Source organism: Buteo buteo, chromosome 2 (assembly GCF_964188355.1).
Source record: "Buteo buteo chromosome 2, bButBut1.hap1.1, whole genome shotgun sequence".
Lineage (NCBI taxonomy): Eukaryota > Metazoa > Chordata > Aves > Accipitriformes > Accipitridae > Buteo > Buteo buteo.
The window spans coordinates 38446872-38466593 of NC_134172.1; the positions used below are offsets into that span (position 1 = coordinate 38446872).

Below are 19722 nucleotides of genomic sequence, written 5' to 3' on the forward strand. Positions count from 1 at the left end.
TGCTAGGCCTTAAGATACTTCATTCACAATGTCAGGACAGGATTAAAATCACCACTATTTCTCCATAAGGTTTATAGACCAAGCAATTTTCAAAATATAATTTTGTTTGTGAAATAACTTGTTCACAGTGCAGATGAACTTAACATCCATCAGGCAACACCCAAATACCTAAAAACACAAGTGGAATTGTCTGCCAACAACAGCTAGTAAACAGACAGGTCTAAAGAGGACAGTTCAGGCACGCTGCTCTCTCTTCCTCCTCACTGCATCCCACAAATGCCCTCCCTTACACTCCTGCCAAGCCTATTGCATTGCACAGCAACAGAATAATGCCTGCCAATTTCTAGAGAGCTGAGCATACTTCTCCATTTAGTGTTTTGTCTAAAGGCCAACAATGCAGTCAGGATGTACAAAAATACCCCAAAGACTTGATGTGTTAGGTCTTGAAAGATGGAAAGAACAAAGAATAACAATAAAGCTTTTTCCAATATACTTAACTTCTCCACGTTTCTAGCAACTGCCCACTTTAACCATGATTTGTACAGAGTGCTCCTTGGCATTCATAAACACATTAGGTACTAGAAAGCTAAGTCTCCGTTCTTCCCCCCCTCCTTCAGAATATCACTCAATCTGTAACTGACATTAAACACCAAATAACTGTATTTAGATAAACGACTAACACCAAAAAAGCCATCTGTAGTCAACTGTATGTTATCATATTAACCTAGTCTTAGCATCACCATTTTCTCAAGGAACAAAAACCCTCAAAACAGCTAGGGTTGTTTTGGAATCAAACTTTTCTTTCTTTCTTTCTTTGTAGTTATAGCATAGTCAACCTTAAATCAAAAACTTACGGGTAGAAACAAATTAAAGACATTTCTAAAGGATAAATAATTCCCTCAGGTAAACAACATATTTGGGGGAAAGTGATTGAAGGGAACTACATAGAAGATGTCAGAATTGCCCAACTGATAGGTAGAAGGCCATCTTGTGTTTAGAAAAGCATCGGGTAGATATATAATCTACCCCCAACGTATTTTTTTCTGTGGTTTTTATTCCCAGGCTGACAAGTTATCTAACTTTATAAAACAAGGACTAATATTCTGGCTGGGAAGCAAGAATCTTGTCTTCTCCATTATATTCTTCAATATCACCTACCTGGGTCTTTCTACTTTCTGTTCACACTAGAATTTGGACGAAAATTTTGGCTTCTAGTGTGTAGCCAAATCCTGTCTTAGTTTTCAGTTGAAAATTAAAAAGATGGTTAGTTTTTGCTCCTCACTCACACTCATCTTCATGACCTGAAATTCAGGCTATGCTCTTTCTAGCTTGTGCATCATACCTTTTACAAATTCTGTAAGGCCAAATTCTCTCCTACCCTTTGCATTTTTATTCTCTTTCAGGTATAACTGTCTTAATTACCTCATTAAAGACAAGAAAATAAAGCATTCTCACGACGCCACTTGGATTAATTTTTAGAGTGCATTGTAAAAAACCCAAGATTTTCCCACACAAAATGGGTTTTCCTCACCTTCTAATTCTAGGGGTTTTAGAGAAGAATTCAATAATCATCTATGGTTCTGTTTTCAAAATATTAATTTTATGCTTCTGCTCTCCTCTGTACACAAAATAAAGATTTCCCTTCTCTATATTATTTCTTAAAAGAGATGAAATACTCAAGAGATCAATAGTTAGCAACTTTCAAGAATAGACAAGTATCACCCACATTCTTCAACTGTTATAAAACCAGAGGAAAGCTCTGTTTTTTCTTGACAATGAAATTCTTTATTCCCCCCTTCATTCTCTCCTTTTTAATTAATGAAAAAGCAGCAGAACTGCTTAATGGTAACCAAACAGTCTTTCCCTAACGGAATGAGAGATGGAGAGTAAAGAGATGTGAATACCTGCATAAAAATACAACTTTATGAAAGAAGTTAAATTAAAAGGACCACTGTACCATACCATGGGAAAGCTCAGTTTCTCCAGGTCTAACACAAAAGCATATTCCTAAACCTTAAAAATATTCCTAAAATAACATACATTTCTTCAATGTAACGGAACAAAAAAAAGAATACTGTATATATAGCAAAGAAAAGCAACTTGTACCAACAAGGGTACAAACTCATGGCTGAGATTGCAAACAAAGAGACATGTCCAATATGAGGTAAACTGTTAATGAAGACTTACCTCCAGAAACTGGGGCATCCATGAAGACAGCTCCCATTTTTTCAACTGCTTTGGCTAATTCTTTTGAAACTGCAGGGTCTATAGTACTGGAATCTATTAGCAATGAGCCTTTCTTCACTTTCCTAAAATAAAGATTAATTATTAAGTATTTGTTGCACAAGACATCTGCAGCTATTACCATGGCACTGGCTTTCCTCAGCAGGATAAATGTACAGACACTTTTTGGTACACTAATAAACACGAAGTTTTAAACTCTATTGAGCAAGACCTGCTCATATATACTGCTGAGTATATATACTGCTGAGTATATATATGACACAGTTTTGAAGGAATTAAACCACAATAAAACCTGAACACAAAAAGGGATGTTCTTCCTAAACACTATTATAAAGAAATTACACAAAAAGGGTGCACTAGAAAAACCTGCCATCATGCAAGCTTGAGCAGTATATCATATAGAGATCATATAAGATGCATTCTAAGCAACTGAACTAAATGTTGATACAGCCTAAAATTTCATATATAACAATACAATTTTCTTTCTCTCTATATACAATATCTTAAGTTCTTATCAGAATAGCCTGACTGCATTCTTCTAATTATTGCTACGATTTATTCTACATAAAGATCATACCTAACACCACAAAAGCCCACTGGAGATTTAAAGCAAAGCACGGAGAAAAACATTAAGTCTTCCCACTGATAGCTAGTAAATTTAGGCAGAAGAATTGCATCCCAAACTGTAGAACACAGAGCGTTGTATATGTGTTTAAAAAAATGCATTTAAGGTAAAATTTTTTAATGCCCTCAACAATAAAAAATTTATTATCTTTTTATCCCTCTTTCCATTTAATTGCACCATGATTTCATGTCCACTGGCCCAGCAAACACCATGAAATCAAACAACGTAATTTTTCAGTCATAAAAAGGTGAGTAATTTAAAGCTACATATGACAGGTGAAGAGCTTTGCTGCACCTTGCATGCTGTTGGCCGTACAGTGAATTTCACTAAATTGAATTACCTAGATTGCTGGAAATAGTCTGTCAATATATATGTACAGTTATGGACCCCCCTGTAGCTCCAGACTCAAACAGTGACCCATACACAGAACTTGTCCTTTTTTACAGAAGGGATGAGCTGCTACAGTTAGTTTGGACACATGCAAATGATAACCAGCATGGCAGATACAGTACTACCTCATCTCTCCTTACGTTCAGAACAAGAAGCAGTGGCACAGGCTCCTTGGTAACACAGCAACATGACTAAGTTAACCCTTCAACACTGCAGACCATCAATGTTTTCTTCAGTAAAGCTTAAAAAGCTTCAGAAAATGATCAAAGTCAAACCACTCACCAAGGACCAGGTCACTCAAAGCGACAATTAACCACTACTGCCATATTACACTTCCTTCTCTTGAATACGGAGGCTGAGAAACTGCAGCAGCACAGGACTGCTTTCCACATCCCCTGTTCCCTGCAGTATTTTCCACATCTAAGTAGTCAAAAGATTAACTGGCTGTATTATACCTGTAAGTACTGCCAATCGGTCTTCAAAGCACCACCATCCTGGATACAGTTCTCCCACAGCTGTTTGCCCAGCTTTGTGGGACTGATCCAATTACCCTTCTTCCCTGAAGGGTCTAAGCTACAGATACTTAGATCTGCTCAGTCCTACTTTGTGAGGAATTAAATTACGGACAGTAAGTATAGGAAGCAACTATTATTTCCTATATTGCAAGGAGAACAGAAATCTCTCTCCTCTATTTCATTTTCTTATCACTGCACTTTAATATCGCCTACAATCAATAGCTAAAAAAGATGTCATCGGTTTTAGACAATCTGCTGTACTTTTGTCTTCTGTATGTTTCTTCCTTTACATTATTAACCTGGATAGCAGTAAGATCCTACATGATCCTCAGAGGTATTGAGTAGCCTTAGTCAGCCTGCCAGGAGCAGTGCACATGTGTCCAGAAGAGCCTTTTAAATACTATTTATTTTTTAATTTGGCAAGTCCAAAAACTCTGAGTATTAGAATTCTGCAAACTACGGATTTTAGGCTCAGTGGAAATCCCTCCACAAAAGTTAAAAAAACCTGTTTCACATTAAACAAACTCTTTAGATATTTTCTTGTGTAATAAACAGACAATAAGAGTAGAAATCAATAAAGCTTTGTCAGCTATTCTACGTTAACGCACTTTATTACCATGAGATACAATGGCATCTCTTCAGAATATTTCATTTATAGGATTTCAAGTTAAAGAAAGAAGTATTTGAGCAAATAATTGTTGCCAGCAAATATTTTAGTTATACTTGTCTGTAGTACATTACATTATGGTAAACGAAACACACAACTGAGAAGAAAGATAATAGTCAGTTAAGTTGCCTCAAATTCACATAAATTATTATTCTACTGAAAATAAATTTAAGACTCTAGCCAAAACCCATTCAAAAGCAAGCACAGTTTAAGAGAACTCGTGTAATCAGAATATCATTAGTGACAAAACAGAGGAGAACATCAAGTTAAGTGCCCTGAAGGCACAGCAAGAGTTACACCAACAGCAATCATTTGACAAACACTGTAATACAGCCTTGAGTAGGAGTGGGAATTCTCCAAACTACAAAAAATTCTTACTTTAGAATTCCATTTGCTCCTGTGTAAACTTCTTTCGCATTTGGACTAGAAGGCAGCATGGTAATAATTCTGTCTGCTCTTTCTGCTACATCTGCTGGGGAATCTGTTACCTTTTAAAGAAAAAAAAATTATGTAAGCTTACAATTCTTGAAAAAGAGATATCAAACATGTTTGCTCAGTTTGTTTTTAGTATTCGCAGGTCACCAGTCACAACTAAGCTAGGTAAAAATTTAGAACACAAGAAAAACTGCCCTCCTAATGAAAATGTTAATTGGATCTAGTAACAGAAAAATAAAACAAATTGAAAAGGATGTCCTATCGCAGAAGTTCCTCCAGAACATCCATCAATGGGGATGCTTGCATCCCATCAACCCATTCATGAATCTTCAATTCACAATAAACCATGCATCTATACAAAATATTGCTGTATATTTCTAAGGAGGGACAACATGAAGGACCACAAAAATCTCACTTTTTTTCTTGTCTTATATACAGTATTGGAAGAGAGAAGACTGAGTAAAAAAGAAAAAGTTACTTAATGCACCTCTGAGCCTCACATTAAAAAAAAACAGATAAACTAACTGATGTTTCTCACAATATTACAGTTAACATTTTTAAAAAGGAAAATTACCAGCTCAAGCATCCTTCACCAAAAAGATCTGAACAAGTTTCAAAATATATTGTTAGGTATTGGCTGTTAAATAAAAATACTGAACTTTAAAGGTATATTACCTTCCCCAGTTCATTTTCAGAGGCAGGCAGTACGGTGTTTAAGATACATACACAACAAGTGAAATACTGACAGCTGATGTAGTGAGTTTTATAGAGAAAGCATTTACCGCTAAGATTTTTGTCCAATACTAGTTTTAAATAATTCATTTATTTAAAAAATGCATTGTTAACATATTCATAGCTCAGGGAAAACAGCAACAAAAAAATACAGCTTATTCTTTTATCTTTAGCCCACGAGGATCAAATCTGATTTCACTCATTTGGGTAGTTTTACTGGAAAGAATTAAGTTCCAAGCAGGAAACAAGATGAGCAGAAATTAGATTTTGTTTGTGGATAGGGCTTATAGTATTTATTTTGCAGTTATTTTTGCTGAATGACGAATAATGTTGCAATGATGTATTCTGCTAGGTATATTATACGCCTTGGGTTTTTAAACTTTATGAAATATCTTCAGCAAAATTCTATATGCACTTCTTACTTAGTGTTCATTAATTAGAATTTCCATATCACATGGCTTTAGGGTTAAAGGAATTGCAGTTTAACAGCTACCTGAAAATTTCGTTCCTTTCCATAATGTAGACAAATCAACAAATTGATGACCTCATTTCACCATTCCTTATCTATTCATAACTACAGGTATTTGTTATCATTTTTGTTAGTTTTGATACAAAAGGCCTTATGTAAATATATTCTCTTTTTATATACAATGTGTTCATAAGGTCTCAGCATCAAAGAAATCATGTTATATACATTTTTAAGAAATGCTGAATAACATCTTGAAGGATTTCTGGGGTACAGAATAAGAAACTTCTTGATTTCTATTTGAATTATAAAATAAGTAAGAGTAGGGAAGACTAGATACATTCACTGAACAAAGCTCTCAAAAAAAAAGTAAAGGAACTGACACAGATGGGACTTAGAAACATGCAGGTTTTGTTTTGAAAGAATACTACACAAAACATCTGGTATACCACACAGTTATAAAAGAAAACACACCCTAGTCTAAAGAACAAAGGTTAGGAGGAATAAATGAGGCAATTATAAGCAGAAAAGCTTCTATATCTGATTAGTTAATTTTATGACTTGCTTCCCTGGAGACCGGAGAGCCTAGCTCTTTATATGGGAGTATGACACCTTTGTCTTTAGTTCTGAGTATCTCTAGTTTGGTTCAGTCCCAATGTGTATTATTAGAGGAGGAGAGAGGAAGTGTGTAATTGGAACCTGAATTTATATACGTCTTCTTATTTGAAACTATTATCTCCAGTATTCTTAGAGGTTTGCAAGTTATCAGCCGACGACTCTGTGGCCCATTTTCATCTTTCAACCAGGAGCTGAAAAACATACTATATTGGGCACACAAAAACTACATCAGCCTCACATTTCCACTTGGCTATGTAGATAGGATATAGCTGGATTTTGGTTACAGGTTTAAACAATTCTTAAGCAACATAGACATACAGAAGACATAGCACAGTAGTCATCTACGCAGAAGTTAACATCCATGTCTTTCAAAATACTAACATGCCTTTTACATGAAGAAAATGAGATTAAAAATGTACACAGACTGGGACAGTACTTCCACAACCACACAAAGGATAATAATTTTGCTACCTTGAAGTAAGTAGCAAAAAAAGTGGGCATTGAAGTGGGAATTGTCATTCTTGGCTTTTTGGCTGTTAACAAATATGATTAATAATCCCAGAGAAAACCTACATACCTGGTTCAACAAGCAGCATACAGAATATTTTTTTTTTATTTGGGTCTTCCTGTCTCAGAAATAAAGTTGAATGATTTGAAAGCTATTAAGAAACATTAAGCATTTGAAATCATTCAGAATATGCATGTAACTTTAAAAACATACCAAATACTATTTGCCGATTACTAACATAGACCATACTGTCTCAGAGTAGAAGCCCACCAAGTTCCATACATGTTCTGATACTTGCCAGTTCAAGCAAACTTTTGCAGTACGCAACTGGATCAGGGAGACTTTTCTTCATACTGGTCATTGGTTTATGCCCTTCAATATGCGCATCTGCTTATATTTGTTCCAAAATTATTTCCTATTTTTTCTTTATATTTACAATAAGTCAATTAATAACTCTGCTTTCCCAAAATGCCATTCTTACTGAATACACCAAAGTAAGCTCTATTTTTATGCTGCTTTATGCATCAGATGACTTCAGTCATGCTCTCAAACTTCCAAATCTGAGATAAGATTCAAAGATATGTAAACTGAAGCAAAATAACTGTGCGACACATATGCATTCTGCTGTGTGAGAAAGAAAGTGATGACTATGTGGAAGGGGAAAGACAGTAGAGTGTGGAGGCAGCCTGCTTGCTCACAGCACTGTTCAGTCTTCTCCCTTGTTTGTAGTCTTGCAACTTTCTCCAAGTTTCACCCCAAGTGGTTTCAGATAGGATGAATCATAGAATGGTTTGGGTTGGAAAGACCTTAAAAATCATCTAGTTCCAACCCCGCTGCCATGGGCAGAGACACCTTCCACTAGACCAGGTTGCTCAAAGCCCCATTCAACCTGGCCTTGAACACTTCCAGGGAGGGGGCATCCACAACTTCTCTGGGCAACCTGTTCTAGTGTCTCACCACACAGAGCTGCTCCTGCTCAGCCAGTTTTCCCCTTATTAATCACCATGAGCAGGCAGGTGGCTGCCTCCAGACATATACTACCTCCCAGTTCTTTACTTCAGAGGCTAAAGAAAGTGGAGTCACAGACTATGCAGGCTTATGATCAAACATCCCTCATTCTCCATATACCTTGGTAGTAGCACTGACTTTAAACAATGGACATTTGACAACATTTACTGTCTCTTGGTGGGCATCTTTTCACCTCTGTAACACTCCTGATGGTTTTACCCTACCAGCCAGACCAAAGAGAAAGCAGCCCTTTGAGCCCAGTGTTTCTTCTATAGCAGTTTCTACAAGCCCCCCTGGACCCACAAGTTTCCAAATGCTGAAAAAAATGTTGGGGTAGGATTTACACCTATAGATCAAGAAGAAGAAGTTATGTTCACTTATTTTCTTTAAGTGTGTTTTATTTGCATTTAAGCCTACCCATGTATTCTCTTCGTGATTTATGATCTTAAAACATAATTTGGTCTTTATTTTTAAAAGCATTATAGTTCACCTTTAATATCATGTTAAGTCTTGCAGTGGATGCCAAGGATTCTATTACTATGGCAATAAACTATCCAAATGGGCAGCCACAGCAAAAAGATCCTACTGGAGAACATGAATTAAAATACAACCAATTGTTCAAAACAGACTTCCTTTCCACTTGCCCAGCCTCTTACTCAAGACAGGTCTGGTTCAGGCCTGAGGGTCTCAGCTGCTTTAACAATATAAAAACAGTAGCTAGGAAAAGAAGCTGAAAAGCTTACTTCGCCGCTTAAGGCCTAGATTCTGTAATTATTCAAGGGGAGCTGCAATTAATTATCAACAGGTGCACTTTATCATTTTATCTTTTGGGAATCTTGATGTTACCTCATTATTTAAAACAGCTCCAATTAGCTCCAACAGTTTAGACTTTCAAGGCATACGGTTCCTCTGCCTAGATCTACCTACAATTTCCTTGCCACTGCTGGAAAATTCCTTCCTATCCTCTACACTGTCACATCAGAGTATTATTTTTGCATTGTTTTTTCCTTACTTGAGTACATTCTTTTGTTTCAGTGTTTTATGCACCTATCCATCCACCCACAACTATCTAAACTGCTATACCTTAGAAGTATGTAAAAAACATTCAGATATGATTCAGACACTTAGAAATGACCCAACCATCTGAGAGACTGAATGGGCTTCTGGGTGTATTAATGGATCAACAAAAGCAATAGCACTGACTGGAACAGGGCCAACATTTTGCAGGGTATGTGGCAGGAAGGTAAACCTCCTTAATGTGATCAATTTCCTTCCCTCTTTTTTCCTTTTCATTCCTTCCTCTTCTCTCACCGTAACCTTCCTCACCTCCAAGAGAATAAGCACTTAAATAATTAGATTTTTCCCCTGCCCCTGAGGACTGCACCTTGAAGCAGCAGGAAAGCTCATATGTCCCTATAACCCTTACAGCTATGCCAGCAGGAATTTTTAACTAGGGTCATTTAACCTGAAAAGGTCAAAGTAGGAACCAGATGAAAAGCAGCCCACTGGCCATCTAGACCTGGGGGAGGAGGAAGCAGGAGAAAAGGAGGTGAAAGAACAGGCCATCAACCTACTCTCATAAAAAGGGCGAAAAAAACAGCTAGAGAAGTCCAACTAGGTAGCAATTCTGGCTAACAGCATGAGAAGTCCAACAAGGTAGCAATTCTGGCTAACAGCATGAAAATTGCTTAGGGTAGAATCACGTCTTTGTCCAGATGAAACCTCCCAGATTCAGATGTTTTAGTTCCGATTGTGATCTTAACCAAGAAAAAACCCAGATTATTTAATTGCATTGCATGCAAGAACCATTCAACACTTACAGTTATTGTTGGAATAAAGAAAGTTTATTACTATACCTGAGCACCCAAGTCTTGAAATTCTTTGCAAGCTTCTGGGAACACATCATATGCAATAACTGGATATCCATGTTTTACCAGGTTTTTTGCCATTGGATTTCCCATGTTACCCAGCCCAATGAATCCAACTGGGGTTTTGGAAGCCATTGCCCTAGAACACACTGATTTCAAAACAATAAATATCAATATATTTGTATTTTAGAGTAATGCGTAACAATGATGTAATAAAAGCTAGCATGTAATCTGTTTTCATTGATTTAAACAACTTTACTGCTTAAAAATCATGAATCTTATTCTACATAATTTAAACCATAAATTATAGCTCACATTGGGCCACATATACCATCCCAGAATGATTTTTCTACATATCAAAGAAAAATATTTTAATTAGGAAAATGTGGGTGTTTCAAAAAGTATAGTAATAATCAAACTTCAGCAGCATCCCTGAAAGCTAAGGTCTGAGAAGAGCTCAAAATATGCAGCCTTGTCTGTATTTTATTATTTGTCTAAAACGTAAACTGGATATGCAAAATCAAATTTTATACGTATTTTACAGCCTCCTTATTTACAACTTTGGTTGCAGCCTTGGGATACAGTACCTGTTCTCTAGAAACGGACTGAGGCTGCCACTTTACTTCATGCAGCCCCTCACAGATAATAACTCGACTCTTCTGATCCTGCACTCAGATACAAGCCACTAACCTAAAGGCGAAAGTCTCCATAATAAATCATTGCAAATCCTTTGAGCCATGTAATCACAGTTCAAAAGCAAATACTGAAAACCAGACAAACTATAGTGTAAATACAAAATTATGAAGTCTTTACAGAAATAACCCCTATATTCTATTTGCTGTACTACCAAGACAGAAATATAAAGCATAGCCCACAATCTGTGGAAAACAGTACAGTTTCAGTCCGTTACTTTTTACAAGTAGTTAGCGAGTATCAAATGCTGGACAGTAAGTAGCATTGCAGGCATTCATCTAATGCAATCACTGTCTCATCACTCTAAACACTCCTAATCCAAGAGCAGCACAATTTGGCAGTGCCGAGATTTCTTTGCCAATTACACAAAATAATTTCTCCTTTACGACAAAGGAAAAAGTTATGCAGAAAAAACACTAAGGCATGTGGCAACTAAGCAGCCAGAAACAAGGCTAACTAACTACGGAACTGCTGTAACTCTGAAGTGCACTTACAGAAAATGTGCCTAAGCTGGATCGAGACTCTAAGAGGTCTCAATGCTTAGCAAAGAATCCTCTCTAGGCCAATAACACTTGATTAATCATTTTAAAGTCTTTCTGACTTTAAGCTCCTTCTTAGCCAGCAGTGGTCATGCTCTTTCATCTGCAGCGCTATTTTGGAAGTGCCACATTTAATAAATCAGGTTTGTTGAGAGAACTTTGGTCTGAGACAGTTTCCACAGATGCCTGCAGCAATTACATAGCTAGAGAAGTAGCACAATTTAAAAGAAAACTGCACTGGGAAAATGCTTAGTGCAAACTGAGATAAGTCAGGAAAAGAGCACATTGCTTTTTTAAGAAGTGCTACATGTCAAATCTAGGGAACAAATGAACAAAGAGCCTAAAACACCATCATCAGCCATAGTAATCATCTTGGAGTCTTTTCTTCTCATAGTTTCTATGAGTCAGTCTTCCCCAGTACACCACTTAGGCTAATCTAAAATTGTTCGTTTTGTTAGCCCGAAGCTTCCCGCCTCCTGAGAAGGTTCAAGTCCTGGTTTTCAGCATCTTTGTTTCTCTACCCCTTAATAGACCCAGTGGGTCTTATTTACCTTGACTTCAGTAAAGCTTCCAAAACAGCCCCCTCTAGTATCCCAGCAGCGAAATGGGTAAAGTATCCACTGGACTGCACTGCAAGACTGCCTGATGGAAAAAATACCGTCTGGACTGTTGGGCTTAAACAACAGTGATCAGTTGTTCAAAGACTAGCAACAGTCAGTCATGCATGGTCTTCCTCACAGGTCAATACTGGGGCTGCTGCTGCTTAAAAATGTCATCAGTGACTTTGATGATGGGGCATAAGCACCCTCAGGAAGATCATGTGTGAGACCAAACCAGAAGGAATGGCTGAAAAACTGCTGGGCAGGGCTGCCATTAAGAAAGACGGGAGAAACAGGCCTCAAGAAGTTCAACAAAGACAAATACAGTGTCCTGTACTCGGGGCAGGAGACATCATTGCAGGCTGAGGACTGGCTAGACGTGTTGCAGCTCTGCAGAACCTGTGGATTCCCACAGACAACAAGTTAAGCATGAGTCAGTAGCGCATCCTTGCAGCAAAAGGTTAATGACATACTGCGCTATATTAGCAAGAGCATACCCAACAAGTCAAAGAAATTGGTGATTCCACTCTACACAACACAATACACAAGAGATGTGGCTGCAGCCAGCCCAGCAGACATCAAGTAATATGACTGAAGAGCTGGAGAATACGGCGTATGAGCAGAGGCTAAGGGAACTTTGTTTAGCTTGGACAAGCAAAGGCTAATCGCAGTCTTCTACCACCTGTGGAGTGGGAGGGAAGAAGAGTTACAGAGCAAATGAAGCCAGATTCTTCACAGACGTGCACAATAGGACATGGGGCAATGGCCAAAAGCTGCAGAAAGGGAAATTCTGGTTGGAAATAAGAAAAGCATCCCTGATGAAGAGAAAGGTTCTGCCCTGGAACAGGCTGCACAGAGAAGTGGTGGAACCTCCATCCTTGGACCACCCTGAGCAACCTGATCTAGCTTTAAACTTAGCCTTGCTTGCAAACCTCAGTTTTCGTTGTTTCTGTGAATTCCAAGTAACCTCGCCAGAAGCATAAAACTGGCTACCATGTCTAGGCTCATTCTTGTAGACTCTTCACTTTTATCCCGATCTCTTCTTTTCTCATACTAGCTCATGGACATCTAACCATCACCTCAAACTAAACATCAAGAAATCTCTTAATCATCTTCAGAAAACTTTCTTGATACCTTTTTAAACATCAAGAAATCTCTTAATCATCTTCAGAAAACTTTCTTGATACCTTTTTTCTGTATCAGTGCTGACACCAGCAATGATGCCTGTCACTTATACCTACAGCCTATAAGACCCACCCATGATCTGCTTAAATCTCACTGATTCTTCCTTCATATCATATCTGAGATCTCAGCTACTTCAGAACCTGGCCACCTGCCTCAACTTAACAGACATGATCTTGCCTTGATCTTTATGGAAATATTGGGAATTGAGAAGGACATTTTGCCCATGCTACTTTCTGTCACTCCTCCTCTGCATTCTGCCTTACTTTTCTCTACCATGTCACTTAAGACTGCTTTGCTTTGACTACCTTTCATGGCTATCATCACATCTTACTATTAAGACATCAACTGGTAATTGGGACTGCAATGACAGGCCTATTGCCAACAAGCATTTCTATTACTTCTCTAAGGCAGCTCTTCACAATGTAAATATCCATGAAACTAACTCATTCTTCTACTATAAGGCCTTCCTTAAAAATCTTCATTTTGCAATATCCCCAGAAGCCATAGCAACAGTTAGGCTAGAATACGAGGCAACATGCTGATCAGTATTATGAGGTTTGTGTCACTGTATTCTATTATTTTGTCTGTCTCTGTTGATTTTCTCCTGTCTTAGTTCACGAATCAGGGAAAATTTTCTGTTCTGTGCTAACTACAACATATTCAAATCCACAGGAGTTGGGACCTGTTAGAGAAATAGTCCAATTCCTGACTCAGTTTCTGACTTCTTAGTTTGGTTTAACTTTTCACAGCCCAGTGTTAAATTAGCCACTTTAAAATGATATAATTTGATTAACAGCTTTGAAAAACCTCCAGATCCCCCAGGTACTCAAATACAGGAAAACTGTTTTAAAGTACTCATGAAATTAGCTAACAGAAATACCTAATAGAGCTGATTTCAATTAAATTTGAATCAACTGCATTTAGAATCATGGCATATTTTTTAATGACTATATAAGACAGTGGGGGTTTGCCAAACAGAGGATATTTAAGAAGACACACATCTTCATATTAAATGAAACTCCACGGGTGCTATCATGGAAAGTGATGTCCAGCTTGAATATCCAGGCACTGTTTACCATTTGATACATGGCACAGGCTCAGTTTTGAAATAACTGTATAATTCACACATCTAAGGATTGATATTCTGCAAACCCACATACACGTACGCTTAACTAATCCCATCAATTGTATAAGCATTTGCAGAAACTGTCCCTGTGGTATTGAGTCCATTTTACTTCAGCCATAAAATCTACAGTAACCTGCTGCCATCACATGGCTGGAAAAATGCCCAGTCCACTTTCAATTTCTAACAGAGGGCAGAGCATCAGAAGTAGGAGCAATAGAAGCTACTTTTAAAATAATCACTAATATCATGTGCAACTAATCCTCCTTCACTGGGAACAGAACCAGGAGCATAGGTTAATCTATAGATCAAGTTAATTGTGAGCAAAACCAGCTACAGCTACACTGACTCCAAAGAATTTGTGCCTTTCCAAGGAGATTCTTCATTATTCTCTTGAGGGAACATGTGCTTGCAGAGCCCTGTGCCTATGAAGACTCCATTGATGAGGAGGATCAACTTATGACGCTCTTGCCATCTTGAGGGCTTACAGACAATACAGATAAAAATTACTTGCTTTGAAAAGTCAGCCTACAATAGAAACACTTGACCTAATCTACAATTTCACAAGAATTTTACTTTTAAAATAATTTGATTAAAAAATCAGCAAGAGTTTATGAATCTCTCAATGACTTTTCTTGAACAAAATACATTCATCAAGAGAGTAAATTCAGAAATGCACAGATTGCAGTCCTGTCTTTGGAATACCTGCCCTGTCAATGACCTACTGAAAGCAATTTTCTTTTTAACCTCAATGATGACAGTTACAAGTTTAGATCATTTCAAATGTTTACATTTCAGTTTACCTCCCAAAGTAATGACTCTCACAGTTTCAAGAAAGAATTTCAGCTCCAGTGGTGCCTTGAATTCACTGCAAATACTAGACTGCACAGACACTATAATATGCAGTGCAGAGGACATCTCTTTGTATTCAAATAAAAAGGAACTAATAGCTGGATAGGACCATGGACAGTAGAGCTGGAAAAGGTCAAATATGCTTGTACTCTGAGGGAAAGCACAGTCCAACTGGCCAAGAACAGGACTGAGAAACCAGTAACTCTCAAATTGTAATCTCAACTATATTACTTACTTTTTGCCTTTATAAAACCTATTTTGAACAATGTTCAACAAAATGTCTCGTTCCTAGGATGGAATCCCTAGCTCCACAGTCAAATGCAACTGATAAATCTGGCACAAGGGATAATAGCCCACATGTTCCTGTCCCATATGAATTTCCTAATCAGAGTGGTTGCAAGTCATATTAATATTCTTGATCTCTCTGGATCGGTGAATCTTAAGCTCTTTTCCAACCCAGTAGATGAGATTTAACAGGACGATGGGAAGATGCCCAGAGGAAGCTCAACTACTAAAGTTGCTGGGTTTGCTCAGGGCTTTATGAGAGAGTACAGTTGCATATGAAGTAACCTGACAAGGAGAGGGAAACATGATGACAATTCATTATGAGCCACTAAATGAAGGATTTTACCACTGACTTAGCATCTTAAGTTCTGGTTCAAGCACAACAGAAGACACCAGCCCTTTTCTCCTTCCTGCTTTGAAAGAAAGGATCAGAGACAGCTTCTGTGTTTTGTGCAGACTTCTCTATGGAAACTCATAAAACCTGTACTGAACTAGATCCTGGAGGGAACTAGATGGAGAAACATAGAAGTTAGAGAGGCAAGCTGTACATGGGCAGAATCAGGTCTTTCTGCTCCTAGAAGCTTTGCCAATGGAATTTAAATTGCCCCAGGGTCACAGGCTTTTAAAGGTTATGCAATGATTTTGAGAATTGCACTCTGCCAAAATCATAATTTAAGAAGATTACAAGACCCTAAATTTGGCCAGCTTTACATTGAAAGCATCCCACTTGCTCTTCCTTGCCTCTGTAAAGGTCTGCTGATGAAAAACAGACATTCTATCTTATAGCAGTCTTCTTACCTCATTTTTCTTATCTGTAGCCATACCTCATTAAATGTTTGCTAATACATTAAAGACAAAAACATGTATTAAGTACTTTTCATCTAAAAGAGTATCAAGTGTGCACTTGATCCCTTAATTAAGTAATGTGCTGGACTTCCGAGCAGCAGGTCTTTCTGTCATAATCCTTGCTTAGTAATTAATGCTGCTCTGCAGCAGCGCATGGAATCATTCGACAGTTCAAACACAGCTCCTGCATCAACAAAAGTACTATTTAACTAGTAACTGAATGGGAGCCTACTACTCATCCAAAACTATTTGTACAGACATTATCATTCTCCAGCAGTGTACTGTCTTCTTTGATGAACAGCTCCCTCAGCTGATGAATCTTCATTCACCAGAAAATCTTCCTTTCTCAGCCACGATACCTCATTAACCCCCCCTTCATCCCCCCTAGCAGTCCCCAGGAAGGATCTCTCCACATCCATCAAAAATGTATTTTTAAGGTCATACACACTCTCCATGAAGCACCTTCGCCAGCGACTGCCAGCTGCAGATCACAAGACTACATGGTCTGTATCCAACTTGCTAATACACAAACATACATACCCAAGATGCTCCTCCAAAATATTCCCTCGGCTATTTTCCTCCTAGATGATTTAACAGTCTCTGGTATAAACATACAGAAGAAACAATCCACCATGGTCTGCACCAGCTGCAAAGAGCAACTGACCAAGGAACTACGGAGCATTCAATAAGTGAACGAAGACAGCCTGCTCATTACCGAGCTGTGGTGTTGGACAGCTCTCAGAGCTGGCAGTTCCTTCACTAGAATGGCATTTCACTCAGAGCGACAGTTGATGAAATCACTACTCAAAAGACAACTTTTAGACTACTCAAAACTAAAGAAAAGGATGGCAAACCTAATAAACACATTAGAGATGGGGAAACCTCAACGTATAACTAAGCAGTAGAGCTTAGCAGTTAAGAAGGCTTAATGCTTAGACCTTCATCCCATAAACACTTCTCAGAGTCAATAGGACTTTCAGCGCAGTCACTACTGACCAAGTAAATCAGAGCTTAAATGCTGTAGGTGAAATTCTGTTCTATGGAAGTTTCTTGGGAGAATCACAATTTCTCCTTAGACTTAGTCACAGTTTCTCGTTCAGGTCTTCAGGCACAGACAAACTATATTTTTCAACTTTAAGGGCCAGTGGAGTGTTTTGGGTTGCTTTTCACACCTGTGCTCACCCTGCAATTTCCCTGCAAGGGAAATGAGATCCCTTCCATCTTCTCTACATTAAACATGACCGTTGGAATATTGACCAAGACAGCGGATTTCAAAGCTCTTACAGAAATATCTGACAGCTACCATGCACAGAGAGTTCAAAATACATTGAAAGTTACTGCTTTCAACTGTGGTATCACAAAAGGTACTAAATACACAAACAGGTCTCCTGTATTTAATTTTACTAGCATGTGACCAATATGCCTGCTGCACCTGAGCTACTATTTAGCACAACACCAGAGCTGCCACTATAAAAAAAATTATGCATTAGTGGAAAAGAGACAGTCAAGGAAAAATAACACTGAAAGCTAATTTCAAAATTAAGTCTCAAACACTTTTTGTTGATCAGTTTAAATGAGGTTTAAAGGGGAATTACAAATTTTTAAAAGTTACTTACTTAAAAGTAATTGAGTAATTCCTGAAACACTTTGTGAAATGCCAAGATTTAAGAACCATATGCCATTTAAAATAATATATTTCTTCCACTTTGCTACTTGAAAAACCTGCACCTATTTGTCGGGAGCCTAACTATACAGTGACATACATAAGCTCAGACTGCTATCAAAATGACATTGAAAAGACTGCTGAAGGTATATTTTCAATTATCTACTTCAGCAGCTAAACTACTTGGAAACAGCAGCGTGATTTTCAGGACTCTGAAAAGGGAGAAAGTCTAGGGCCAGTTCTGGAAATACATTCTTCCTTCACTTGCACCAACAGGACATTCAAAGGTGTTTTTGCTCCTTCCACTGCCCATGAATCCACCATATGTGCGAGTGAGTGCCTGCGGAGCTGGAACAGGAGGAAGTGCTGCTGGATTTACCTTCGGTGTAAGGAAAATAATAGGATACAATGATCGAGAGGGTTGAACGGCCCAAATCTAGGTAACAGGTACTGCCAACATGTCACTGGTGCCACAGGAAGCACTTGTGGGCTCCGATAATTTCCAGGCACGCTACTTTAAGCAAACGAGTGAAACCACTTATTGAGCTAAGCCACTCCGACGCGCAAGCACGGCCCCAGATAACGCGGCAGCGGGAGCCGCTTCGCGGGAGCGCGCCCCGCCCGCGATGGCCCCCCCAGCGCTTCCCCGGGGGGTCCCTCGGCGGGGGCGCCGCACGGCGAGGCGGCTCCGGGGCCCGCCAGGCGCGGGGCCGGCCGCTGCACCGGGCCCGTCGGGCGCGGAGGGCCCGCGGCCGCCAAGGGCAGCGCGGCAGCAGCAGCGCTCCCCGGCCGAGCCCCTGGAGAGGCCCGGCCTTTCCCCGCCCGGCAACGACCGCCCGGCGGTCAGAGCCGAGCCGCTCGAGCCGAGGGGAGGGGCAGGTCCTTACCCATCGCCGCACGGGCGGCACGCACCCGCCGGTGCCAGCGCCACCAGCCCGCAGGTCCCCCGAGCACCACAGCCGCGGCCATGCTGCGCCCCCGCGCCGAGTGACCTCCGGCCGGCCGCCACCCGCCCCGGCACCTCCCCGCCCACCGCCCCCGCGGCGTGAGCGGCAGCCGGCGCAGCCAACCACAGGCGCCCTTCGGCGGGACCCAGCCACTGGGAGCGCAAAGCCTCCGCCCCGCGGCCGGCCGGCCCCGCCCGCCGCCCCGTGACGGACGGGGCCGGCCCCGCTCCCCGCGTCCGGAGCGCGGAGCGGGGCGGGGCGGGGGCCGGGCAGGCGCTGGGGCATCTTATTGGGGCAGCGGAGCTGGCGGCGGGGCGGTGGGTAACTGTGTCCCGCTGCCCGCGGCTCGCCCGGAGGAGGTGTTTCTTGCCGGCCCTCCTTCTTGCTTGCGCCTGCCCGCTGTGGCCTCCCCTTCCTGCGCCGCCGCCGGCAGGGAGGCTCGGCCGGGGGGAGGGCTGGGCCGAGTGTTTGGCGGAGGCGGTTTGCGGCGCGAGGCGGTGGGGACGCGCGGCCCCGGCCGCGTGAGGGCCGAGGTGCCCGCAGCGGGGCGTAAACGGCGCCCTCGGGCTGAGGGAAAAGGCCGCCTTGCACTGTGTTTGCCTAGTCAGATAGCAGATAAGCGTTGGAGTTTATGACTGGCTTCGTCGTTGTGGTGGGTTGACCCTGGCTGGATGCTGAGTGCCCGCCAAGGCCGCCCTATCGCTCCCCTCCTCAGATGGACAGGGGAGAGAAAAATACAACAGAAGGCTCGTGGGTCGAGAAAAGGACAGGGAGATCACTCAGCAATTACTGTCACAGGCAAAACAGACTTGACTTGGGGAAAAAATAAATTTAATTTATTACCAGTCAAATCAGCATAGGGTAATGAGAAATAAGAACTAAGTCTTAAAGCACCTTCCCCCCACACCTCCCTT

General features: G+C 40.3%; 1 protein-coding gene across 2 annotated transcripts in view; it reads right to left on the reverse strand.

The window, feature by feature from the left end:
- The window catches only part of HIBADH (3-hydroxyisobutyrate dehydrogenase), an 85239-nt gene extending 66365 nt beyond the window's left edge, over positions 1 to 18874 (reverse strand). The window contains exons 1-4 of one of the 2 annotated variants that reach the window (XM_075051337.1): positions 18749 to 18874; positions 10065 to 10225; positions 4820 to 4929; positions 2188 to 2309 (exon numbers count right to left, since the gene is read on the reverse strand). In XM_075051337.1, coding sequence (XP_074907438.1) covers positions 2188 to 2309; positions 4820 to 4929; positions 10065 to 10225; positions 18749 to 18830 — 475 coding nt within the window. In that variant the 5' untranslated portion in view covers positions 18831 to 18874. The remainder of the gene's footprint in view (positions 1 to 2187; positions 2310 to 4819; positions 4930 to 10064; positions 10226 to 18748) is intronic. The other variant, XM_075051348.1, reaches the window with a different exon arrangement.
- Between the last annotated feature and the right edge of the window lie 848 nt (positions 18875 to 19722).